Source organism: Artibeus jamaicensis, unplaced genomic scaffold (assembly GCF_021234435.1).
Source record: "Artibeus jamaicensis isolate MK-2021 breed Jamaican fruit bat unplaced genomic scaffold, CSHL_Jam_final contig_233, whole genome shotgun sequence".
Classification (NCBI taxonomy): Eukaryota; Metazoa; Chordata; class Mammalia; order Chiroptera; family Phyllostomidae; genus Artibeus; species Artibeus jamaicensis.
The window spans coordinates 69,860,215-69,887,859 of record NW_026521486.1 but is presented as its reverse complement, the minus strand read 5'-3'; the positions used below and the strand labels follow the sequence as shown (position 1 = coordinate 69,887,859).

At 36.2% G+C, this 27,645-nt stretch overlaps 1 protein-coding gene across 1 annotated transcript; it reads right to left on the bottom strand.

Annotated features, from left to right (window-relative positions):
• Nucleotides 1–1,426: 1,426 nt before the first annotated feature.
• Nucleotides 1,427–22,802, bottom strand: GLIPR1L1 (GLIPR1 like 1). Its single transcript, XM_037144719.2, has 5 exons — nt 22,626–22,802; nt 13,327–13,572; nt 9,671–9,771; nt 3,138–3,223; nt 1,427–1,473 (listed from the first exon to the last, which is right to left on the bottom strand). The coding sequence occupies exons 1-5, from the start codon at nt 22,800–22,802 to the stop codon at nt 1,427–1,429; spliced, it is 657 nt and encodes a 218-aa protein (XP_037000614.2).
• Nucleotides 22,803–27,645: the final 4,843 nt, after the last annotated feature.

The following is a 27,645-nucleotide window of genomic DNA, read 5'->3' as shown; positions in this document are numbered from 1 at the left end:
GTGGTCGAGCCCCAGTTGATTGCTCCGCGGGCGGAGCATTTTATTTTCAGAAAGGGGAAAGGAGGGAGAAAATTAGGGACAGGAATATTAGTGTGTGGTTGCCTCTTGCATGCCCCTAGCAGGCTGGCACCCAATCCACTGAGCCACACCAGCCAGGGCTATATTTGTTATCTTATACAGGACCTATTTTTTAAAAATCTCTTAAAAGAATGATTTTAATTTTCAGAACATACATACTTTTACCTATCAGTTTAAAAATGTTATTAATTTCCCTTTTTGTATATTCTGTGTAGGGAGGCATTTCACATGGCATGGAAATGTAGCTCAGCTCCCACACGGAAAACCAGTGGGAAGTGAGTCATCACACAGGACCACGCCCATGGATAGGTTTTCTCGAGAGGAATCAGGACTGCATTGTACCTAGGCTGCTGTGAGACTTGCTTTTGCTAAAACTCCCTCACCCTGAATTGAGGTAGGAAGTGCTTGCTATAACTTCCTAAAGTCTATGCTAAACCTCCCAAGTATGGAGTGTAACCAGTTCAACTACTTTTCCCCTTGGTCTGTAACATTCTTTTCTTTGAAGTAATCAGCAACATTATTTCCTTTGTTATCTGTAAAAGGTAATCACCTGCAGCAAACCTGTGCATAGTAAATGAGGACCATCCTCAATGTAATGTACCCAGAAAAGCTATAAAAGCCTGTCCAAGCAGGGGCCAGGGCCCCCTCTCACTCAGAGAGCTGCCATAGCATCCCTTTTCCTTCACAGGACTTCTGTTGTCTTTGTGTATTTGTTCATAGCAACCACAACACACAGATCTTGCAGGCCAGGATCCACATCAATTCTCTTCTCATCCATTTCCACAAATATTGATATAACAATAATATTATATGACATGTTTTTTGATACTTACTTTAGTAATATTTAGTTTCTGAAAATACTGATGGTATTCTTAAAGGAAACCACTGGCATATAAGAAAAATACAATGTTTAGTTCTGTAGGTCTGTTGTAACTACATGGACTATTTAAAATATTACAGAATGGCACTCTTGATGCATATAAAATTGTAATTTCAAACGAATAAGCTGAAAAATTTTTAACTGCTATTCTTCTATGCTGCAATACACCTTTTGAATTATAACCAGACATTAAATTTAGATAACAGACAAGAGTGTAGAAGTTTTAATAATTAAACTGATGAGACATTTAGCCATAAGCTATTTCTTTATTGTCATTTCTAGGAAGTTTTTTGTACATAAATTAAAATGAAAACAATCTCAGAAAAGGATAAATGAAGCACAATAGATTACATGCTCTCCACTGAATCGCTTTCCCCTGAGGATTCCAACTTGGATATTCTGTCAATAAAATAACAACAGTTAAGAGCTCAGTTTTGTTTCAAGGGAATGAAGTACTTAAATCAATACTCAAATGTTTTGATACATACTCTGAATTTCATCACGTTCTTTATTTCCTAAAATAGAAAAAATATAAAATTAAAAGCATTTATTTGCTCTTCTGGCTTTTAGAATAAGACAATCAACTCAGGGTGGGGGGGGATGGCTTTTTAACTTAAGAAAATCTGTCTGATGCTTCCTGCCAACAATGTGGTGTCCACAAGTATTTCTGGAATATGCCTCTCGTGTTGAAGGCATGAAAGTTAAACATAGACTACACTGTGTAACTTGACCTTTGCCATTCTGATTTGCCCATTTAAACTCCATGCAAAAGGTAATTTTTCATGTTGAATTTTGGGTTCCCAGAGGCTTCCATCAAAGATTTCACTCATTTCTGTAGTGGCCCTTGCTCCGAATTTTGCTCTACATCTTTTCCTCATCAGATATTTCTCCCCTATTTACCATTCTATCAGTGATCTGCAATTTGTTAGGCTTTCATTTATTTTATTTTTAAATTTATTTATTCACTTTTTTAAGTGCCTATTGTGTATTTAGCATGATTCCGGCCTTTGAATATGGGTGTATTGGTTATCAGGAGAAATAAAGTTCTCCTTACAGAAAAATAGAGAAGGAAATCTATCACCAATTTAAAAATGGACTGAATATATACATATGAGTAAAAAGGATCATTTCAGAACATGATTAGCATTATGAAAAAATAAACTGGGCCAGCCCTGGCTGGTGTGGCCCAGTTGGTTGGAATGTTGTGCTGTAACTGAAGGATTGCAGGTTCAATTCCTGGTCAGGGCACATAAAATCCTGGGTCTGGCGCATATGAGAAGCATCTGATTGATGCTTCTCTCTCAAATCAGTGGCCAGGATCAATATGTTTATTTTTAAAATTGTTTTGAGGTAATCTGGAATTAGAGGCACCATACTTCTTTAACTGAAGTATATATAACATGGATACAGAAATATACATATCTCATGGGAAGTTTGATGAATTATCACAAAGTGAACACATCTAGATAATCTTTTGGTGTAATCTCTCCTCTTGTAATCATTACATCCCATTTCCTCTAAAGGTAAGGTCAGGATAAGGAGCTATCCTGACTCCACACATGGATTTCTTCTGCCTGATTTTGAACTTTATGTAAGTAGAGTCATTTGATATGCTTTTATTTGTTGCCTTTCTTGTTTTGTGCATCACGACTTTCTTTTTAACAATTTCTAAATCATCTATCCCCTTCACCCATTTCCCTTTATCCTCAGTCAAAGGATTTATACACTTATCCTTAAAAAGTATCTTCGTTTTGAGAACCAAAAGGCTGGTGATAGAACAGAAACATTCATTTTAAATCACAATTAACTTGGACACTAATTAATGTATTACTTCTGAGTGAGTCACTCTTTTAATAATGATTAATAAGCGGAGGAGGATGGAGGCAAATGCTAATAAACATTTCAACTGGTGGTGGTTTGTCTAGTAGCAAATATATACTGAATTAGCAGATGACTCCACCAAATTTAGAACTCACTTCTTTCTGTCCTTTAGCCTGAGGGGGAGAGCATTCAGTTGCCCCACAAGCATCTGAGTTTAAAAATAACTCATGACAGATGACTTATACCATCATATAGCAGCGATCAAATCCTATATACAACTTCTTTATAAACTTGAGGAGAGCTAAATTTTTGCCTTCTAAATAGAATGTTACAATTGTTTTTCCCCCTTTTTGCTTACGGCAGAGCTTGTTTTCACAGGTCTCTTCATTGCACATAGAACAGGGCGTTCCTTTTTTATAAGGGAGTGTCTTCATATAATTTCCTCTGTAAATGAAAAGAAACATTGAGTAGCCAAATGGCTATTTATTACTCTAATTTTGTTCATTCATTTATGTAAGTTTTTTGGTTGCTCATTACATGATGAATTTTGAAAGGAAAATAACATTTGTCCCAATTTTATGTTTATTTCTTTTGTAAAAAGAAACTTTAAAATTGTTCTTTTTCAGCATATTCATAAAAGTTATATTGTTTAAAAATATTCTTTATTAATTAGATTAAATTTATTTGTATTGTTTCTCACCTACAGTTGTCTCTATTTTCCCCATCTCCTACCCCTCTCCCACCTTCAATCCCACCCCCCTTTGGCTTCGTTCATGGTCCCATATACATGTTCCTTGATGACTTTTCTCCTTTTTTCCCCGTTATCTCCCTTGCCCCCTCCCCTCTGGTTACCATCAGTTTGTTCTTTATTTCAATGTCTCTGTTCTATTTTGCTTGCTTGTTGGTTTTGTTGATCAGGTTCTGCTTATAAGTAAGGTCATATGGTATTTGTCTTTCACCGCCTGGTTTATTTCACTCAGCATAATGCTCTCCAGTTCCATCCATGCAGTCATGAAGAGTAGGAGCTCCTTCTTTTCTTCTGCTGCATAGTATTCCATTGTGTAAATTTACCACAGTTTTTTGATCCACTTATTAACAGATGGGCATTTAGGTTGATTCCAACACTTAGCTATTATAAATTGCATTTCTAGGAACATTGGGGTGCATAGATTTTTTTGAATTGGTGTTTCTGAATTCTTAGGGTATAATCCCAGCAGTGGAATTGCCAGGTCAAAAGGCAGATTCATTTTTAGTTTTCTAAGAAAATTCCATACTGTTTTCCACAGTGGCTGCACCAGTCTGCATTCCCACCAACAGTATAGTATGGTTCCCTTTTCCCCACAACCTCTCCAGCACTTGTTGTTTATTGATTTGTTTATCATGACCATTCTGAATGGTGTGAAGTGGTGTCTCATTGTGGTTTTAATTTGTGTCTCTCTGATGGCTAGTGATGCTGAAAATCTTTTCATATGTCTCTGGGCCATCTATATGTCTTCCTTGGAGAAATGTCTGTTCAGGTCCTTTGCCTATTTCTTTCTTTTTTTTTTTTTTAGATTTTATTTATTTATCGTTAGAGGGGAAGGGAAGGAGAGAGGGAGAGAAATATCAATGTATGGTTGCCTCTTGTGCGTCCCTGCAACCCAGGCATGTTGCCTTGACTGGGAATCGAACCACAGTTGTTTGGTTCACAGGCCCATGCTCAATCCACTGAGGTACATCAGCCAGGGCTGCCTATTTCTTAATTGGATTGTTTGTCTTCCTGGAGTGGAGTCATGTGAGTTCTTTATATATTTTTGAGATCAAACCCTTGTCCAAGTTATCATTTGAAAATATATTTGCCTATATGGTTGGTTTTCTTTTTATTTTGCTGATGTTTTCTTTAGCTGTGCAGATGCTTTTTATTTTGATGAAGTCTCATTTGTTTATTCTTTTCTTTTTTTTTTTTAAGATTTTATTTATTTATTTTTAGAGAGAAGGGAAGGGAGGGAGAGAGGGAGAGAAACATCAATGTGTGGCCACCTCTTGTGCTCCCCCCCACTGGAGGAATCTGGCCCACAACCCAGGCACGTGCCCTGACCAGGAACCGAACCAGTGACTCTTTGGTTCGCAGGCCGACACTCACTCCACTAAGCCACACCAGCCAGGGCTGTCTATTCTTTTCTTTATGTATCTTATTCTAGGGGACATATCAGTGAAAATATTACTGAGTGGAATATCTGAGATCTTCCTGTCTGGGTTTTCCTATGGGACTTTTATGGTTGTTGTGACTTGTATTTAGGTCTTTTTATTCACCTTGAGTTTATTTTTGTATGTGGTAGAAGTTGGTGGTCATTTCATTTTTTTTGTATGTAGCTGTCCAGATCTCCCAACATCATTTATTGAGGGGGCTATTTTTACTCCATTTTATGCTTCTGCTCACTTTGTCAAATATTAATTGGCCATAGAGACTTCAGTTTGTTTCTGGACTCTCTATTCTGTTCCATTGATCTATGTGTCCGTTTTTATGCCAGTACCAGACCATTTTGATTACTGTGGCCTTGTAATATAGCTTGATGTCAGATATGGTCATCCCTCCTACTTTGTTCTTCTTTCTCAAAATTTCTGCAGCTATTCCAGGTTGTTTATGGTTCCACATAAATTTTTGAAATGTTTGTTCTATATCTGTGAAATATGTCATTGGTATTTTAATAGGAATTGCATTGAGTCCATAGATTGCTTTGGAGAATATGGACATTTTGATGATGTTAATTCTTCCAGTCCATGTACATGGTATATACTTCCATTTATTTATATCTTCCTTAATTTCTTTCTTCAGTGTTGTGTAGTTTTCTAAGTACAGATCTTTTGCTTCCTTGGTTAGGTTTATTCCTAGGTACTTTATATTTCTTGTTGCTATAGGAACTGGAATTTTTCCCCCTGATTTCTGTTTCTGATATATCATTGTTGTTGTACAAACATGCCTTCAATTTATGAATATTGACTTTGTATCCTCCTTATTAATTTTTTTGAAAGAGAGAGAAGATGTGAGGGGTAGCAAGAGACACAAACGTCAATTTGTTTTTCATGTATTTATTCTTTGATTCTCTTATAGGCCCCGACCAGATATCGAACCTGCAACCTTGGCATGTCTGGATGACACTCTAACCCACTGAACTACTTGGCCAGGGTGTTATATTCTTGAATATTCTATAGAACACAAGTTAGATGTGAACCCATTGTAATTATGTATGTAACAGGCACAGATTTTATTTTTGTTGTAAAACATGAAGACTATCTCTTTATTTTGTAAATGAAATAAGCAAAATTTAAATCGCAAATGGAAACACAATACCGTAGCCCTTATCTAGTTCTGTTTGATGGTGTACCAAATAATGGTACCATTTACTTAACCATTTGGCAGATATTATGCCTGCTTTTCAATAAAATAAGCTGATACATTCTAACAAACTTGCTTTTTTCTCTCGTGTCTGTGACTGTGGAATATTTTAAAAAGTGTTACTTAGGGTACACAAAGCAAAACACTAATGACATTACAGTATTCCATTAAAGAATAAGCCACAATTCACTTACCCATTCATCTGTTGATGGACATTTGGGCTGTTCCGGTTTTTTGCTGTTATATACAATACTACCATGCACCTTTGAATATGTATATGTCTTTTTATGTACATACATTTTCATGAATACATATCTAAGACTGGAATAAATAGATCATGTGATTGGTACATACTTAAGTTTTTGAGCACTTGCCACACTGTTTTTACAGAATAGCTGTGACACTGTATCCTCCCACCAGCTGCGGTTGGGAATTCTGCTTCCTTCACATCTTCCTCCGGATCTGGAGCGGCCAGTCTCCGCCATTCACATTGCTGTGTGGCTGTATTCATCGTGGTTTTAATTTGTATTTCCCTAAATGATTAATGATGTTGAGGCTTTTATCGTTGCTTGTTTGACACCTGCATATTTCCTTTAACTTTTTATCCATTTTTATTGTTTTCAGTATTTCTGATATAGCGTTGTGACAGTTCCTCCTATATTCATAGTACAAGTCTTCTATCTGATACATTTGGCAAAGACTTTATTCCAGTTTGTAGCTTATCTTTTTATTCTCTGATTATTGCCTTTGAATGGTTTTAATCCTTTTTGATGCCTCCATCTTGACTGGAAGCTCAATAGCTGTAATTTTTTATTTTAATGTAATCCAACTTGTAAATTTGTTTTTTATGGATCATGCTTTTGGTGTGGTAGCTAAAAATTTTTGGCTGTTAAGGTCACAAAATTTTCATCCATGTTTTCTTCCATACGTTTTATAGTTTAGGTTTTACATGCAGGTCTAAGATCTGTTGTGAGTTATTTTTGTAGATTGTATTTTGTGTAGATTCAAGTTTACTTTTGGTTTTTATAGGTGGATGACATATTGTTCCAGTAGCATTTGTTGAAAAAAAACTTTTCCACTGCAAAAATAAACCCATGTGTGGTTTTATAGGTCAATTTATTGAAAAATTACATCTCACCCTGTCTGGTATAGCTCCGTGGATTGAGCACGGGCCTGCGAACTAGAGGATTGAGGTTAGATTCCCAGTCAGGGCATGTGCCTGGGTTGCAGGCCAGTTCCCAGCAGGGAACACATGAGGGGCAACCATACATTGATATTTCTCTCCCTCTCTCCTTCCTTTCCCCTCTAAAGATAAATAAATAAAAATCTTTTAAAAAATGATGCCAATTATTTTTTTAAAAAGAAAAATTATATCTTAACAATATTGAGTCTTTTATCCTATTAACTAGGTATATCTCTCTATTTATTTGTGTATGTGTTAATTTCTCTCATGAACATTATGTAATTTTTATCTTATAGGTCCTTCATATCTACTGCCAGATTTATCTGTAGATAATTTATAGTTTTTGATGCCATTATAAAGGGTATTATCATTTTATTTCAACTTATGATTGTTTGTTGCTAGATTATGGACATGTAATTGCATTTTGCATTTTGATCTCGTATCCTGAAAAATTTCTAAACTTACTAATTAGTTCTAGAAGAGTTTTCATAGCTTCTGTCGGATTTTGTATATAGATGTGTGGATCAGCGGTCAGCAAAGTGTGGTCCCTAAGCTAAACCTGGCTTGTGGTCTGTTTTTGTGGATTGTGAGCTAAGAATTGATTTTTTTATATTTTAAAGGGTTATTTAAAACAATAAAAAACACAAAGATAAATGTGTAATAGAATGCATGTGTTTTGCAAAAAGCCTAACACTTTTACTATCCGTACTTTACAGAAAAAGTACTGTCTGGTACTTTACAGAAAATTTTGTATACTGTTTGGCATAATGTTACATGCAGGTTTTCCAAAGATGCTCTTTATTAGTTTGAGAAGTTTCCTTCTATTTCTAGTTGGCGGAGAACTTTTATTGGGAGTAAATATTTGTCCTTTTCTCAGTCTAGTGAGATGATCTTTATTTTTAAGCTGATTGATGTGGTTAATTACATAGATTGATTTTAGATTGTCAAACCAGCTCTACATTCCTGGAATAGACTTCATTTGGACAAGGTGTATTGTGTTTTTACCATATTATTGGATTCAATTTTAAATTTTATTTAGAATTTATGTACCTATGTTCATAAGAGATACTTCTCTTTTTTCATTTTACTTCTTCTTTGTAGTTTGTGTCTTTTAAGGATTTCTTCAACTTTATGCAAGTTGCCTGATTAACCCCATTATTATTTTTGTCTTCTTTATCCCTGGTGACATTTTTTCCTCTGAAATTCACATGATCTGATGTTAACATAAACACTACAGGTTTACTTTTTACTAGTGTTAGTATAGTAAAGCTTTTTCCATCCTTTTACTTTTAATGTATTTGTGTCTTTATGTTTAAAGTATATTTCTTGTAGGAAGCATATAATTGGTTCTCGATTTGTTATCTATTCTCATAATCTCTGCTTTTTTATTTGGGTGTTTGTAGCATTTACATTTGAGGTGAATATTGACATAGTTAAAATTAAAGCTATCATCTTCTTATTTATTCTGTTTCATTTGTCCTTTATTTTTCTTCTCTTTAAGTTATGCTTTTGTCATAGTTATTTCTGTTGCTAACTGAGTGAGTAGAAGAAATACAGAAAGAGATATACACCTTTGTTCTTCTCCACAGCAATTTTGGCATATCCCCACATTTCTTCTTCTTCTTCCTCTTCCTCTTCCTCCTCTGCCTCCTCCTCCTCCTGCCCCTTCTCTTTCTCCTTCTCCTTTTTCTTCTCCTTCTTTCTTCTTTTTTAACCAATCCTTGTATATTTTTTCTGTGTCTGTGTTTTCATCTGTTGTATATTTTAATATTTTTGTTTGTTAAATGGTTGGATTGTGAATGGATTTTATCTTCTTGTACGAATCATTAAGATTAGAGTTCCAGAATTTCATTTTGGGGCCCTCCAATTAGGCTTATGTTATATTTCCAATTAGGTGTGCAATTACCAAAAAGGCAATAAAACTTATGGTATTTTCTTCTTAGAAGAATGTGCTTTGCACCATCATTCTGAATCATTTGCTCATTCCATTGATGTTGTATTATGCTAGGAAAGCATCTACCAACTTCTCTAGTTTTCCAACATTTAGTGTGACAATGCATTTTAGATTATCTGTTTTTTTTTTTACTTAAACAATATTCATCATTTTCACTCTAAACTTTAAATATTTCATGGCAGGTATAATTCTTTACACAAAGTAATAGCAGTATCCTCTCACCACTTTCTATTTTCATCTGTATCATTTGATTAGCATTGTAGAGTGAGACTTTATTTATTAAATATATTCTTGTCTTTTTAGTGTAAGACCCTATGTTGGAAACAATTTGTAACACTTATTTCAATATAAAATATTTTTAATAGCAAAGTTACTTACCCAGGTCCATAGTCACATACAAATATTGAAATTTCAGCTTTCCCAAGGTTAGGGCAAAGTGTAATTGCACAGCCAACTTTATATGAATTGGCCCAAACTACCTATAAGAAAAAAAATTTAAATAAAATATGCAAAACAACTCTATGCCACAGTGCATTGTAGAAATAGCTATAATAGTCATGCTATAAAAATGAATATACATAAATTCTTGTTGGCTATTTTTCTTAATTTCTAATATTTAGTTTAAAACAATTTTTAAAGGACAGTTCTCATTAGGGGTACCTAATTTTTCCTTATTGATAATTCTCAGAAATCAAAAGGATATATTATATAGTAAAAATAATAATTTGTTCTAGATGATTTATGAGACATTTTTATTTTCTCCATGGGTATTAAATACACACAATGTTAAAATCAGATTTTAAAAAGGAAACAATTAACTTTTATTTCTGTTTCTTTAAATGTTCTAATTAGTTTATTATTGCATTTCAGATTTTGTGGTCTTAACCATATTCTTATCTCTGTCAAACCAAAAGAGACAGATAGGGACTGAGACTTAGAACATATTGGGTTTGTGCAAAAAACATGCCTGCCATAGGAATGGTGAATATTTTTGTTTCATTGTAAAGAAGAGCAGCTATTCAGAATAAGATTTCTATAGAAAACTAGCTATGAGGGAGAGAGGTAAGGAGGTGAAAAACTTAGTATTCTTTTGTGGCAATGATATAATGGAATTTTCTTCCATTTCCCAAATGGACAAAGGGGAAAATGTGCTGTTTTGGAAAACAAAATAACCAGGAAAATTGACATAGGTGTTGATAACACAAGTGAATTTTCTGAATTCATTTATTTTACAATTCAATTAACAAAGCATGTTGACACAATTTATTAGCTGATGCATTACTCACTATTTCCCATGGCCCAGGTACAGCTGTAATCAACAGTTTTACAAAATGTATTTTAATGGCTTTTTGTTTGCCTGAGGGTCAGTAAAGTGCAATAAAATCACTTTGAACAAAAAAGAGATGAGTTTTACTTCTAACCATGTGTGTGGCTTTGGAGAGTGAAGAATCAATTCTGAGCTAGTTTCCCACTTAATAATGTGAGATTAAGCTAGATTCTTAAAATACCCCGTTGCTCTTGAATGTTTTAGAAATTTAATGAACTATATAACTACATGTATGTATATATAATTTTTCAAGAAATTCATGTCTAAAAATTTGGTTCATGACTAACCAACTACACCATGAAATTTTATTTTCTTAATATATCTAAACTCTGATGTTTTTGGCTTTTGGAATGCTAAAGATAAATATTGATTATGTATAGGTTTAAAATATTTTCCATTTATTAAAGGAACTACATGTAACATTAATATGAACATTGACTATGACTTCAGTACAAACATCTTCAGATAGTAACAGTAAGAAATCTTTATATTTCCTTCAGAACACTAAAAAAGATACACTAAACAACAGTTGTTGAACCAATAAGAAAAGTGGAACTATTCTAAATTGTTTAAACATATATGTAAATTAGCCAATGAGGAGTGAGCTCTGGTTTCTGTCGTCATATGCAAAGGGTCAAGGTCGTATTTGAAAACAGGTTATTTTTCCTTTGCGGTAAAAGAGGAAACAAAGGATTATGTGGAAGCTGTGGCTCAGCCTTGATGCCATATGAGGAATATGCTTGTTATGCTTGCATTCTGCTTGTTATCAGGACACCTGATATTTGATCCCATTCGCTCAATTTCCTAGCAATAACCAAACTGTAATCTTTGTATAAAACATCTATTCTGAGAAAGAAGTCCAGAGTTACAGCATCCTGTTACTGGATAAAGATTAAATGCAGTAGTAGCATGAAAGCTCCTAATTCCATGTTCAGTGCACCTCTGATAAAAATGACATGCTTTCAGACTCTGTATGTTAATTCAACTTACACAGACGAGTAAGTTTGGAAAAGAGAGCTTTTTCTCTTGCTTAAATGGGCCATCCTAGGACATTAGTGCCATATCTAGGGTTAGCTTGGCTGAAATGTGACTTCCATTTCTAACCAAAAAGTCTCACCTGAAACAACCAAAAGAACTGGAAAATTTATAGAAATAAAGTTTTTCAATATATTAGATATACGACAACAAAGAATAATGTCCCCTGAAAGCTGGGGTGGGGAGAAGCTGTGAGCTGTACAATTGTCCCAGCTTATCGCTTTGAGAGAATTTTCAAGTGGTGGCTGGAGGGGGAGGGGTGGTGGGAAATCAGGAGAAGCTTGATGGATTCACACAGTAGAAAGACAGTGAAAGTCTGGGGAGACAAGGAGGTGGGAGTTTAGTGGTGAAAATCTAACTCTGACACTGCTGTGGAGATCTGCAGGGGGTCCCCATCATCAATTCAGCACAGTACTAATCAAAGCATGCGTTTGAATAAAGCACCCTCGGCCTGGGAAAGAACCATCTATAAAAACTGCGGGAAAGAATACTGAGGTTTACACTGGGCCAGGAGTAGAGCCTTTCCCACTGTCTAGACTGGTGAGTTTCATAATTTCTGGGGCACTAGGGTAGAGCACATAGAAGAATTTGGTTTCACTAAACATGGCCTTCATTCTACTTAATATTTTAAAAACAGGAACAAAAAGGATCTAACAAATTCCAGGTAACTTAACTGTACCCCATAGGAGAATCTAAGAATATTATAAGTATATAAATAAATCAAGTATCCAATAAGGCAAAAGTTACAAAATTGGGAATGTAATAAAACACCCGATGTGATAAGCAGAAAAATTAAGAGGGAAAATCAATCTATTGAAAGTACCCCAGAACTAAAATAAATGCTAGTAATAACAGAGAAAATGTTAAAAACAATTACTATAACTATCTCATATGATTGAGAAACTAGATAAAAGGTCAAGAATTATAGGTAGTTACTGATGATATAAAAAACACAAAATCAAACTCCTAGAGAGGTAAACTTTAACATCTAGGATGAAAAATAAACTAAATGTCTTTAGCAGTAAATTAAACATTAGAGAAGAAAATATTAGTGAATTAAAAAATAAGGCTATCTGAAATTTATCACGGAGTTTAAAAAATTGAAGAAATTTAAGAGAAAAAGAGCAGAAAATATCAATCAACCATAAGAAAACTCAGGTGGCCCTTCTACACTGGTGACTGCACTCTGGGAGAAGAGAAGTGAGAGATGGTGACAGAACTATTTCAAGAAACAATATCCAACATTTTTCAAAATTCGATTTAAACTACATTTTTCAAAATTTGATAGAACTGCAGTGCTAAGGAACTCAGTTAACTGCAACACAAAAACATGAAGAAAACTTTAGTAATGAAATTGTTCAAGACTTGACACAAAGAAACATTTTTGAAGTTAATCAAAGGGAAAAAAGCACATTATATACACAGAAATAAATGAAAGGTTGACAGTAGATTGTTTATTTGGAATTAATGCATTGAGATGACAGGAGAGTAATCTTTAAAGTTCAAAAAAACAAAAGCTCCCTGGAATTTTATACCCAGTAAAACTACCTTTTAAATGAAGGTGAGTTTTTAGGATATACAACAGAAACTCAAAAGGAAATGCTAAAAAAACATGTCTTGTGATTGAAATGGGCATAAATAAAAACTAATCAATAAAATATCAAATACTTACCTGTGTATAATGGCCACAAACTTTGGAACACTGTAGACTACTATAATTATAAAATTTATTTTCACTATACCAAGAAGCAATAACAGATTTTGGTGTGAATGTAGATAATGAACCTATCCAGATATTTTCTCCAATAAATTCAAAAGTTGGATGACATTTATACGATTTACTCATACAGCCATTGTGGATAAATTTGCACTTATTTGCCCATGCTTTTGCTGTCTTTGCTAAGCCTTCATCCCAAGTCTGGAAGACAAAAATAATTTAAATTGAATTGTGCATATTTGTTTGCATTAAATTATTCTCGTTATTGTGATCAATTAAATTTTATTTAAATTTTAATTTTAATAAAGTACAGTTTTTTTGGCATTTATTATGTTCACCATTTGTCATTTCTTTTTATTTTTTATTTTTATTTTTAATATTAAATTTTATTTAGTTACTTTTCAAGTACATTTTTTTTTATCTATTTCTCCCATCCCACCCCACCCCCCCGCCTGGTCTCCCCCCTCCCTCCCATTCCCCCCCCCCAGTCCTCATCTCTGTGTCTTTCATACTTGTTCCTCAAAATCCCTCCCCCTACCATTTCTTTTTAGTTGTGCTTCAGAAACCCTCTATGACCCACTCTATGACAGTTCATTTTTGGCCTGGTACAGTATAAGCAGTCAGCAAATATTTGAATGTGATTTAAATCAGTTGAAGTTCACAGTCTAGTAATTCAGAAAGACATGCAAACATATCATAAGTAAACAATGAGTACGCACTTATAATTAAAAAGGAAAAATCTTCCTAGCACACTAGAATAGAATTTCCTTAATTTGATCAAGTGTGTGTGTGTGTGTGTGTGTGTGTGTGTGTGAACCATATGGCAAGCATTAATACAAAAATGATGAAATATTGAAAGCTTTCACCCAAGAATAGGAATGAAACAAGATGTCTCATTTCTATTTAAAATTGTACTGGAGCCCTCGCTGGTGTGGCTCAGTGGATTGAGTGCCAGTCTGTGAACCAAAAAGACACTGATTGCATTCCCAGTCAGAGCACATGCCTGGGCTGCAAGGCCAGGTCTCCATTAGGGGGTATGTAAAAGGCAACCACACATCAATGTTTCTCTCCTCTTTCTCCCTCTTTTCCCCTCCCTCAATAAATAAAAATAAAATCCTTAATAAGAACTGTACTGGATTTTAGGTAGTATAAAATATATGGGACAAAAGATATCAAATGTTTAATTGTTGCCAGTGGAAATTAAGCTCTTCCGTGAAACCATGAGAAAAGCATTTTAAAGTATGTACACATGAGAGATTGTGGTGAGGCATGGTTTATTTGGGTGGACATAGCAGCTGCCCCCTGAGTTTCTAGTTTTCCATGTTTGTCTGTCCTGCCATGGAAAAATTCCAACCTTGTCCTCAGCAAAAGCCAGAGTTTCCACTTTGTATTAAAGCTTAGTCCTTTCGGAGCTCACACCATCTGATGTGGGCTCCAGTAGATGCCACACCTGCACTCCAGAGTGAGAGAAGACATGTGAATGCACGGGGCAAGTGGCAGTCCTGAGCAAGGAAGAGACAGAGCTTCTTAGCTCTCTGGATTAATAATTAGCTTGGGTTTGAGATGGACCAGGTGCTTTTTCAAAATGACCAATCAACTTCCCAAGTTTTCGTGGGCTTTGGATGGGTTCATACCCCTAGTCAGACTGACAGTCCTCTTGGGTCATGCACCTCCTTCACACCATTTTGACTTCTATGGTGCATGTGCCTGCCTCCCCCTGCTATCCTCCAGGTAATCACGTATGGGAGGTGAGAAGGAAGGATTGTTAATCCCCTTGGCAGAGAAACGCTATAGTCCTTTGGATGTTGAAGCTGTAGCTTCTTGGTGATGCACACAGATACATACACCCCAGTTTATTCCATTTGCACCCCTTTTCTTTATTAATAATTAACTAAATAGTGATGGCAACATAATGATTGATTGGAATTTACCATTATTCACAGATGACAGAATTGCATAATAGAAAATTCAAATGAATGTACAAAGTATACTGTAAGACATAAGTAAAACTATGAAGGTTGCCAGATGTCAGGAAAATATAAAAAGCTGTATTTCCATGTTACTCTGGAAGCAGATAGTATCAATAATATAAAATATTTATAAATAGAATAACTGAGTGATATAAAAAAGATCTTTATACTGATAACTAGAAAACATCTCAAAGAAAATGTAAAATACTTAAATAAATCTGGAAATATATAATGTTGATGGACTGAAAGATTCAATATTGCAAAGAATATTAATCCTGCTATTTAATTCACTTTAATGAAAATCCAAGTAGAGTTTTTTGAAATTGTTCATTAAGTTTATGTGGAAATGCAAATCAAAGACCTGATAATAGCTAAGACAACCCATAAAAGTAAAACAAAGTGAAAAGACTTACTCTACCAAATATCAAGACACCACAAAGCTGTATTAAGAACAATGGTACTAGCACAAGGGTAGACAAATAGCCCAATGGAAGAATGCAGAGTCCAGAAACAATTTAAAAATTTTATTTATTTATTTATCTTTAGAGGGGAAGGGAAGGAGAGAGGGAGAGAATATCAATGTATGGTTGCATCTCCTGGGTCCCCTGCTGGGAACTGGCCTTCAACCCAGGCATGTGCCCTGACTGGGAATTGAACCTCGATCCTCTGGTTCGCAGGCCCGTGCTCAATCCACTGAGGTACACCAGCCAGGGCCAGAAACAATTTTTGACAAAAATTATAGCTATTAATAGTTGTAGCTATTAATATAGCTATTAATGCAAGATGGTTTTAAAAAGTATTTTTATTTTCAACTAATTGTAGATTCATGACAGGTCATAAAAATAGAAGAGACAAGTCCTCTATCAAGGCCGCGCGGTCTCCCAATTGGTTATGTTTTATGTAACTATTAACATAATATAGCATCAACAAACAAGACATTGACATTGATATAATCAACAGAAAGTAAGATTTCAATAGTTTTACATGCGCACATTTTTGTGTATGTAGTTTTACTATATGTGTAAATTGAAGTTACCACTGTCGAAAAATGTTTGAGGATGTTTCTATTTCTTCTTTCAGTTATATCAGCCTTCTTTCCTATATTTTTAAGATACGTTGTGTGGGGCATACAAAATGTTGTTATAATTCCTTTGTGATGGAATGATCAATTTGTTATTATGTAATCTCGGTCTCTAGGAATTTTCTTTGCTCTGAATTCCATTTATCTATATTAATAAAGCCACTCCTGCTTTCTTTTGATTATTTCAATAACATGTTTTTCTTCATCTTTTTTACTTTTAACTTATTATATCATTATATTTAAAGTGAGTTGTTTATTTAAGTTTTGATAAGTTAATGTGTAAGTCTACCATTTTATTTAATCCTATTTTTTTCATTCCTGTTTCACTTTACTGCCTTCCTGTGAGTTACTTGACCATTATTTAGAATTTCACTTTGATTCATCCTTAGTGTTTTTAGGTATATATTTTTATTCAGGTGTTTTAGTGGTTGCTGTAGGTATTATATAATATATATGTAAGTATATACTACATAATATATGTAACTAGTCACAAATGACTTGTGTCAGCATTTTACCAGTTTGACTGAGTGTACAAATATTACAGTAGTGTTAGGAACCGCCCTGCCTGGTTTCAGAAGCTATAAGCCCCCATAGCTAAGGCTGAGTAGAGACCTTGGGACCATAAGCCACTAAGGAGACAAAGCTTATCTCCCTGGCAGGGGCACTGTCTCTGCCCCTTTTATTTCACCCTGCCTGGCCCCCAGTGCATGACCAGTTAGCCACTGGCAGGTAAGATTCCTCAAAGAAGGAATGACCTAAGACAGGCATGGTCATGGGGGGCCCCCAGGGAAGGACTTGGGGCTATAGCAAAAGGAGGTGATAGACTCTTACCCCTCAGCTTTGACAAAGCCTGAGTCCTCATTCTGTCTGCAAAAAGTATCCTAATCTCTTGGCTGCCTTACTTCCCCTGCCTGACTTAAGCCTGAAACAATGACAGGGGTGGTACAGCCCTGTGCTGGACAGGGCAGGTTTCGTGGGGCAATTAGGCATAAGAAAAAAAGCATAAAATCTTGTGAAATCTGCTTTGCTAAGAATGATCTCAATTTTTTTTAATTAAAAAAAATTTTTAAAATTTTATTGATTATGCCATTGCAGTTGTTCTATTCCCCCCTTCATTCCCCTCCACCCTGCACCCCCGCCCCCACCATTCCCCCCCTTTAGTTTATGACCATGTGTTTCAAGTTCTTTAGATTCTATATTTCCCCTACTATTTTTACCCTCCCCCCTATCTATTTTCTATCTACGGCTATGCTACTTATTTTCTGTACCTTCTCCCCCCCTTTCTCCTCCTCCCACTCTCCTGTTGCTAACCCTCCATGAAATCTTCATTTCTATGTTTCTGCTCCTGATCTAGCTATCCTCCTAGTTTGCTTTTGTTTTAGGTGTGGTTGTTAATAACTGTGAGTTTGCTGTCCTTTCACTGTTCATCTTTTTTATCTTCTTTTTCTTTGATAAGTCCCTTTAAAATTTCATATAAGGGCTTGGTGATGATGAACTACTTGAATTTGATCTTATCTGAGAAGCACTTTATCTGTCCTTCCATTCTAAATGAAAGTTTCACTGGATAGAGTAATCTTGGTTGTGGGTCTTTGGATTTCATGACTTGGAATACCTCTTTCCAGCCCCTTCTTGCCTGTAAGGTCTCTTTTGAGAAATCCCCTGACAGTCTGATGGGAACTCCTTTGTAGGTGACTATCCCCTTATCTCTTGCTGCTTCTAGGGTTCTCTCCTTCATTTTAATCTTGGCTAATGTAATGATGATGTGCCTTGGTGTGTTCCTTCTTGGGTCCAACTTCTTTGGGACTCTCCGAGCTTCCTGGATTTCCTGGAAGTCTATTTCCTTTGCCAGATTGGGGACATTCTCCTTTATTATTTGTTCAAATAAGTTTTCCACTGCTGGCTGTTCCTTTCCCCCTTCTGGTACCCCTATAATTTGATGTTGGAACATTTAAAGATGTCCTGGAGGTTCCTAAGTCTCTCCACATTTTTTGGAATTCTTGTTTCTTCATATTTTCCTGTTTGGTCATTTTTTTCTTCCTTCTGGTACACTCCCTTGATTCGAGTCCCAGTTTCCTTTTCATCACTATTGGTTTCCTGCGCAGTTCCCTTCATTTCAATTAGTTTAGCCTCCATTTCCCCGCTCTGACCCCGCCCCCATATACAGCATCACAATCCAGCGACCTGGGCGGCCCCGCCCTGGTGAATACCTAAGGCTCTGCTCCTCATACTTAATGGATGGGAACAGACCAAAAATGGCTGAAGAAGATCTCAAAGCTCCAGAGCCCATAAATATAAGCAATGAAGAAATAGCAAAACTTTCAGATGCACAGTTCAAAACACTGGTGATCAGGATGCTTACAGAAGTGGTTGATTTTAGTCACAAATTAGAGGAACATATGAAGGCTAAACTAATCAATTTTCTGATAAGGGTCCGAGCAGGATCTGAACTTGTTTCCCAAAGTTTTTATAGCCCTTTAGCTAATTGACCCTGATTCAGAATAAACCCTCAGAGTTCTTTGTATGTTATCTATTGTTTGATCCTTAGTGCCTGACAATGACTGATGAGCTTTACCTGTAGTCCTGTACAAAACGAACCCAATAAAAGCCCATTGAGGAAAAGGCTCTTGGCCCTTTTCCTTTGAGAGATTGGCCACCTTTCCTCCCCAGCAGATCATGTCTTGGTAAACTTATTTTCATCTGTGGTGGCGGCAGGGGTTAGGGGGTATGTGAGCGGAGCCCCCCACAGAGTAGAACCTCTTATCTGTTGTCTTGTTTTCACTTTCTTAGTTACTTGTGGTCAAACATGGTCCAAAATAAAGTGTTAAATAAAAAATTCCAGAAATAAACAATTTGTAAGTTTTAAATTGCATGGTGTTCTGAGTAGCTTCATGAAATCTTATGTCATCCTAAGATGTGAATCATCTCTATGTCAAGTGTGTCTGTACTGTTCATGCTACCTGCCCATGACTCACTCAGTGGCTGCCTTGGTTTTCAGATCTACTGGTGCAGCATTGCACTGCTTGTGTGCAAGTAACTTTTATTTTACCTAATGGCCCCTTATACGTGGAATGTAAAGAACAAAATAAATGAACAAACAAAATAGAAAAAATGTCTTAAAAATCTACATACATAAGAACCATGTTAAGACAATGGTATAATTTTTGCTTCAAGTGTCAACATAATTTAGAAAACATAAAAGAACAGTTTAGTATATTTACCCATATTTTTACTCTTTGCCTTTTTGTTTCTTCATTACTGATGTTGCAAGAGTCCTTGTTTTATCATTATTTTACTGTTTGAAGATCTTTCCTTAAATATTGTTTTAGAGTAGGTCTTCTTATGACAAATTACCTTAGTTCCTGAATATGAGTATATTTTAATTTTACCTTCATTCCCGAAGTATATTTTTCTCTGTGTAGACTTCTTAGATGAGTCTTCCTTGAAACTGACACTGAAAGTAAATGAAAAATGTTGTGCCACTTCCTTCTGGCACCCATGGATCTGGGTGAGAAATTCGATGACATTGAATTTGTTGTTCTTTTAGCTAATGTGTTATACCTTTTCAGCTACTTAAATTTTTTTTCTTGTCTTAAGTTTATGAAGTTTTATTATATTGTATCTTGGCTTGAAATTCTTTAAGCTCATCATATTTGGTCATCTCTCAGGTGTATTGTTTATGTCTTTACCCAATTTTTTTCTGCCCTTCCCCATCTTTCTCTATTCCTTCTGGAGTGCCAGTGCTATGAACGTTAGATGTTTTGTTATTGTCTCATAGATCCCTGATGCTCTGTTCACTTCTTTTCAGTCCGTTTTCTCTGTTGTTCAGATTTGGTATCCTATTGCTCTAGTTTTGATTCACTGATTTTTTTCCCCCTTTGTCACATTCATTCTGCTATTGAGCCCATCCACTGAGTTTTAAATTTTTATTAAGTTTTTCAGTTGTAAATTGGGCCAAGGAGGATGACGGGCAAGGAAGAACATTTTACTTATTTATTTATTTATTTATTTATTTACAATATATATTTTTATTTTATTGATTATGCCATTACAGTTGTTCTATTTCCCCCTTCATTCCCCTCCACCCTGCACACCCCTCCCCCACCACTCCCCCCTTTAGTTTATGACCACGTGTCTCAAGTTCTTTAGATTCTGTATTTCCCCTACTATTCTTGCCCTCCCGGAAGAACATTTTAGAAGGAAAAGATGAGGTCAAGAAAAAACAAGGAACAAGTGAACCCCTACCATCCTTAGTGAAAAAAATTTTCTGACCTCCAGGTTAGCAGCTCTTCATTAATACCTGCTCTCAAGATTTCAAAGTCACCCTGAACCAATGATGACTGTGTGGGTCCCATTCTTCTACTTCCTGAATAGAAATGTTCATTGTAGTTGTCTCTGTGCTAGCATTAAATGTTGTTTCTGTGGAGGAAACACACAGTCACATGGCCAAGGGTATCCACAACCAACCCTTTTGAAAAAATTGTTGCATATCACTCAATGTTATGAGACTGATTCAGCAACTGAGCACTATTGTGTTTTATCCTTTGAGTGAGGCCTTGAATTTGTTCTACATATGGAAGGAAAGGGATAAAATAATATTTGATGACCACTAAAAAGGTCTGTAGTAGAGACATTTAAGGTAAGCCCACTAAGGTCACTGGACTAATTCTCGCCAGACAGATCCGTGTGGGACTGGCATATATCACCTTATGTCTGATCATAACACTCCGGTAGAGCCCTCTAGCTTTCTCAATGGTGACTCTGAAGAACAAATGTTGATATGAAAGAACCAAGATGTAAACAGCCCAAAGGCACTGCATGGAGAACAGGTGATGTGGAGAGTAGTGTGAGTGAGATGCTAAACCTGGGTTGTTTTAAAACTTACCTGTATGCTGAGTGAAATAAGTGAGACAGTGAAAGACAAATACTGTATGATCACTTATATGTAGAATATTAAAAAACCCACATCATGATACAGAGAACAGATTGGTGCTTGTCAGAGTTTGGGGGTGGGGAGTAGGTGAAAGGGTAAAGGTGTTCAAAGTGTACAAACTTGTGATTACAAGGTAAACAAGTTTATGGCTGTAGAGTATAGCATTGTTAGTATAGTTAACCATTTTGTAATACACATTTGAAAGTTGCTAGTTGCTAAGAGATTTGATGTTAAAAGTTCTTGTCACAAGAATACAACTATGTGAGGTAATGAACTTTAAATTTACTGTAAACATTTTGCAATAGACACAGATATTAAATCATGATGTTGTATACTTTAATAAAAGGTTATATGTTAATAAAAAATAAGAAAGCTTGCATGATTTCAAGGTTTATTTGTTAACACATTGTGGTCTACCTTTTCTGACATTTATAGAAATAGATATAAAATGAGGTGCCTAGTTCTCCTCAATCTACTGATGATTCAGTAGTACATGGCAAGAGAAACACCTGCTGTAGACTTAGCTAACAGTTAGCACTTCTGTTTTTGGCCAAGATGCAGTGACAGGACTACACTGAAACAATAAACGTAAAATACTTCTGTAAAAAAGCAGTAGTCAAGACCTATGACATCAGGCAATAAAGACCAGTGATTTAGGAGAGGAAGGAAACCAACAAAGTGAATCTTATAATTGCCCAGGCCATGCTGGAATACCAGAAAGGAGAGACCTCTGCCTCCAATAGCAGACTATTGATTAACACACACATATGAAGAATATATCCAAGGCCAGGGAATGAATCACTCAAAAGGATAAGAGCATATTACCTAATACTTACACACTACTGGGAATATTGCCTCTACCCACAAGCGGGATTGGAAAAACTCAGAATCTTGGGGATTGTGTAGAGTACTCAGCAGGATCTTTCTTTAATAGAGGGAGATAATTATCCCTAGCCTCAACCACTATTTTTGTCCTGCGTTACAAATTAAAAAAAATAGACTCAAATGGGTCAAAATGTCAATTAACATAAATCTATGCCAGACAAAATATCCCCATGCTGTATGTAAACACACACATTTTAAGTCTAGGCAAAGATCAGCTTCAAGATTTCCTTCCTGATTCCCTTCTAACACCACTTCGCAGGAGACAGGTCAGCCAAGGTGTGAGTTTATAATTAAGTGCTGAGCGAATTCATACAAATGCGTTCATAAAATTAATCACCAAGATGCCTTAGGATGAACCTAGTAAGACCCCAGCCCGGTTCTTTCTCACCATGTATTTCATATCGGCCGCGGGGGGCTGAACTTGGCCACGCATTTCGTTGTGAGCAGCGACACATTGTTCTATGAAACTCTCGTCGTTGATGGATGGGACAGTGAGAGACAATTCACTGGCTACCAGACAGAAACTTAAAGTCCATAAGCAACATAACTCACTCCTCAGAACCATGGCGAGACGCAAAGGATGCCCCAGCTGCACGGATCCCTAACGGTCAGGCCAATCTTCCCGGCCTCCCCGGACCACGCTCTCAGCTGGCTGCGGCCTCCCGCACAAGCTCGAGCCCAGCGCCTCCGGTGCCGCAGCCCCAGCGGGCGACCAAAAAGCCGCGGGCTACGGAAGAAAAAGCCTTGAGTGGCTCTCTGATGCAGGGTTTAGACCATCCCGAAGGCACTTTCTGCGGACCTCATCCGGAATCACTGCGAAGGGCGTCTGGATGTTAATCAGGATTGCAACGCGGAGACAGCACTGCCTTATGTAAAAGAGGTCACGTGCGAGAAGATGCTGATAATGGACCAGGCCTGCGCAAAACCCTGTATGTTAGTTTCACAGACTCAGCTTCCCTGCATTATTTTTTTGTTGTTTAAAAAAACTTCAACATCCTATTGCCTGTTTCCTCAGAGATGGTGGGTAAAGTCAGAATATACTCTATGACACAGCGTCATCCTAAATTACTATTTTGTCAAACAATAATTTAATAATTTGCTGCTTGTTTTCTTATCTGAAGAGACTGTCTAGAAAGATAAAACATAAACACGTGGAAAGTGTAGCCAATTATTCTCCTGTACAAAAATCTTCTCGAAATTTAAGTTTGAAACAGTCTTATGATTTTGGTGACTAGAAAAGTTCAAATAAAAAACTGCTTTGATTGGGCCAAAATCTAGGACCAAGTGCATTTAATATAAATCAACTTTATTTGGCTGAATATTTGAAGTCCATGCTATCATTTACATTGTTTACTACAAAGCCTGTATCTTTCTGTGACAATAAATGAAATTTTTCAGTATTTCTGTGTTTCGAATAATTTTTTATTTGATGATTTCAGGTCATTGACAGTGCCATATAATAAAAGTGGACACATATTTACAAGTACTGACCCTCATAGTCAGCTAACCTCCACCCGGGGGTGGGGCAAGGAAGTTCGAAGACACTATTCATCATTTTTTAATAGAAAGCAGAAAATTAAGTTATACAGTGGAACAATTACAAGTATCCTAATGGAAACTCTACTGAACAATGGAGAAAATGTTTCTGGTTTGCTCTCTGCTGATGGAGAACTGCACTGCCTGTGACTTGAACTTCACATCCACAGCGCAAACCGAGCTTCTTTTTTTTATTATTAATTTATTTTTTATTGATTATGCCCTTACAGTTGTTCTATTCCCCTTCTTCATTCCCCTCCACCCTACCCCCCCATCCCCACCATTACGCCCCTTTAGTTTATGATCATGTGTCTCAAGTTCTTTAGATTCTGTATTTCCCATACTATTCTTGCCCCCCCTATTTTCTATCTACTGTCTATGCTACTTATTTTCTGTACCTTCTCCCCCCTTCTCCTCCTCCCACTCCCCTGTTGCTAACCCTCCTTGAGATCTTCATTTCTATGTTTCCACTCCTGATCTAGCTGTCCTTTTAGTTTGCTTTTGTTTTAGGTGTGGTTGTTAATAACTGTGAGTTTGCTGTCCTTTCACTGTTCATGTTTTTTAACTTCTTTTTCTTAGGTAAGTCCCTTTAACATTTCATATAATAAGGGCTTGGTGATGATGAACTCCTTGAATTTGATCTTATCTGAGAAGCTCTTTATCTGTCCTTCCATTCCTACAAAGGAGTCCCCATCAGACTGTCAGCGGATTTCTCAAAAGAGAACTTACAGGCAAGAAGGGGCTGGAAAGAAGTATTCCAAGTCATGAAATCCAAAGATCTACACCCAAGATTGCTCTATCCGGCAAAGCTTTCATTTAGAATGCAAACCGAGCTTCTGATACTCCACACCCCAATCCCGATTCTGCCCCGTCTTCCCCATCTCAGCTAATGGCAGCTCCATCCTTTTGATTAATTTATCAGGTCCCAAACTTTGGAGGATTTGGTCCTTTAGCAAATCCTGCTGGCTTTGTATTTTCAGACCTTGGTCACTGCTTCCCACTTAAAATGGCCCCTCCTCGATTTCATGGATAATTGCAATAGCTTCCTAGTGGAACTTCCTGCTCCCACTTCTAACACCCCATAGTCTTTTCTTAAGACAGCAATCGGAGTGACGGCAGACAGTCTTTCATATACTTAAATATTTTGAGTGTCTTCTGTGTACCAGAGATTCTTCTGGAATTATCACCATTAAAAAAAATAAAAGCAAACTGCCTTTCTGGAATTCCAAGGAGACAGACAATAAATGATAAGCATAATAAATAACTGCTATAGTATGATAAAAAGGTGAAAATATCTATGGACAAAATAAGTTCATGCTCAGGAGTTATGGAACACACGCCTGTCACTTCCTACTGGCTCTTTTGTGCTTTATGTTTCTCCATAACCCTATCCTCACATATGATGTAATTTACTTATTTATATTGTTAGCATCTCTCCCCTCAGTTGAGTGTAAGACCCATGAGTCAGGGATTCCTTATTAATTACTTTTTCTTACTACTGTATCCATATCATCTCAACAGAGGAGTTCAATATTTGATGAACAAATTAATAAACAAATCCTTTAAGATTCCAATCAAATGTCATTTTCTTATATGAAGTCCTCTAATTAGAAGGAATCTCCTGTGATTCAATCAATTCATGTTCCTAGATCTTATTACTTTATTTTATTTTCCTCTTATATTAGGATTATCCAGAAAAACAGATGCACTAGAACACATACCCCTACATACACACCCACACAGTGATTTTGAAGAAATTGGCTCACACAATTGGCTCAGTTTGGGGGGCTGGCTAGCTCAAATTCTGTAAGGCAAGCTGACAGGCTGAAAATTCAAGTAAAAGTTGATGTTAAGAACTTAAGTTGATGCCTAGAAACTCAGACAGAATTTCTACATTGCACTGTGGAGGCAGAAGTGCATTTTCTTTAGGAAACTTCAGTCTTTGCTCTTAAGTTCTTCAACTGATTGGACGAGGCCCACCAACACTATGGAGAGTAATCTGCTGTATTCAAAGTCTATTGATTTAAATGTGAATCACATCTAAAATTTATCCCACAAAACTTCTAGACAGGGATTTGAACAAAGAAGTAGTATCTTTATGCTCAGTTTTTCCGCATCCTTTCTTTCTTCATTGCGATTTGTTTTCTATAAACAGCCAGATTATTCCTTTTAAAGCATTAGAGCCTCTCTTTTCCAAACCCTCTAATAACTTCCTGTCATATTTATAAATTTAAAGTTCTAATTATGTCCTGCAAGTCACTAAAAACTTGACCATGGCTTATCTCTGGCCCCTATGCTACATTTTTCCCTGGCTCACTTTGCTCCAGCCACATCTGTCAGCTTGACAAGGATGCTCTCTCCTTAGGCCTTTTACCTTTGCCGTTCCCTTTGAATCCCCCTCAGTAAAGCCATACCTGAGTACACCACATCCCCTACCAACTGCTACCTGACGTCATATTATTATTTATTTATTTATTTATTTAATGGTTGTCACCTCTGTTACATTGTAACCTTCTCTAGAACACTGGTTTTGTTCACTTCACTGCTATTTATATATAGTACTAGATCTGGTACTGACCCCTTATGCCCTCAAAAAAATTTGTAAAATGAGTTAATGAAGAAATGAGCACTCTTTAACTTTCCAATGATGTTGTATACAAATGTAAGTTTCTTTAGAAACTATATCTCATTATATAGTAGTGACTCAGCAAATATTTTAAACTCAGCTTAGAGGCCAATATTAAGCAGACTTATGTACTTTTACTTTTTATGACACTGGATGTATTTCCAGATAGTAGGTGTTCAATAGATGTTTGTTGAGATTCAAATGCAAATTATTTTGATACTGAAAATAATATAGATTAACAGGGTTAATTTGGTTTCATTTTGTGTATAGAGAATTAATTGGCATAATAACAACAACTTTTGTAAAGTAATGAAGTGTATTGTGGCAAAAAAGTATAATTTATACAACCAACACATAATCAAAGATTATTGTTTTTATACAGATGTTTTAACACAATAACTGGATTAGATAGATTTGTTTTATTTAGACCATGTTCCTAATTGCTTGGAGAACCCCATCCCAAAACACCAAAGCAATTTAGGGGTAGTACGCCTAAGTGTCAGAAATAGACAAAGATATTTTATTTTCTTGAATATCTGTTTGTGGAATGGGCAATGTTGGTTGGGTACTAAAATTTTGAAGGTCTTTGATACATTTTTTGAAAGTTGAAGTTTAGTTTTTGTTTCATTATTACTTTTCAGCTCATTTTTGCTTTTCTTTCTACGTGGGGATAATGAGTAGATAAATTTTATGGCATGCAGGGAAGTCACGATCTTATAACCATTAACTTTACTGTTTTAATGTTTTTAAAATGTATTTGTCTTTTTATTCTCAAACTGGCTCCAACTGGGAATTTAAATACATATAGTTTGAGGACATTTTTCCATTGTTTTTAGGGAGAGAGAGAAAGGGGAGTGGCAGAGGTGAGGCGGGGCGGGCGGGGGGGAGAGAGAGAGAGAGAGGTGACATGAAACATCCACTGGTTGCCCCTCCTATGCATCCGGACCGGGGACAGAACCCGCCCGCACTCTAGGTATGTGCCCTGACGGGATGAACAGGCAACTTTTCAGTTTACGAAAGACGCTCCAACTAACCAAACCACTGGTCGGGGAAGGAAGCTAATTTTGAAAAGAAACTACAGGGTAGAGAAGGACTTGATTTTGTGGGAAGAGAACTGGACTAGGCTTCAGATAGTCTTAGTTCTAGTTTGGGTAGCTGATATTTACCCAGTGCGGTTCAGGAAAGTTAAGCATCTTAGAGTGGAATGGAACCTTAGCAATACCTCCAACCAGACGGCTCCTGTTAT

What these genes read in the sequence shown, in the direction of transcription:
- GLIPR1L1 (XM_037144719.2), bottom strand. Translation starts at nt 22,802, where the DNA reads ATGGTTCTGAGGAGTGAGTTATGTTGCTTATGGACTTTAAGTTTCTGT. An exon ending in TTTGTGGCCATTATACACAG is followed by an intron (nt 9,772 to 13,326) that starts GTAAGTATTTGA and finishes TTTTTCTTATAG; the next exon opens with GTAGTTTGGGCCAATTCATA. An exon ending in CTGTGAAAACAAGCTCTGCC is followed by an intron (nt 1,474 to 3,137) that starts GTAAGCAAAAAG and finishes TTTCTATTTTAG; the next exon opens with GAAATAAAGAACGTGATGAA.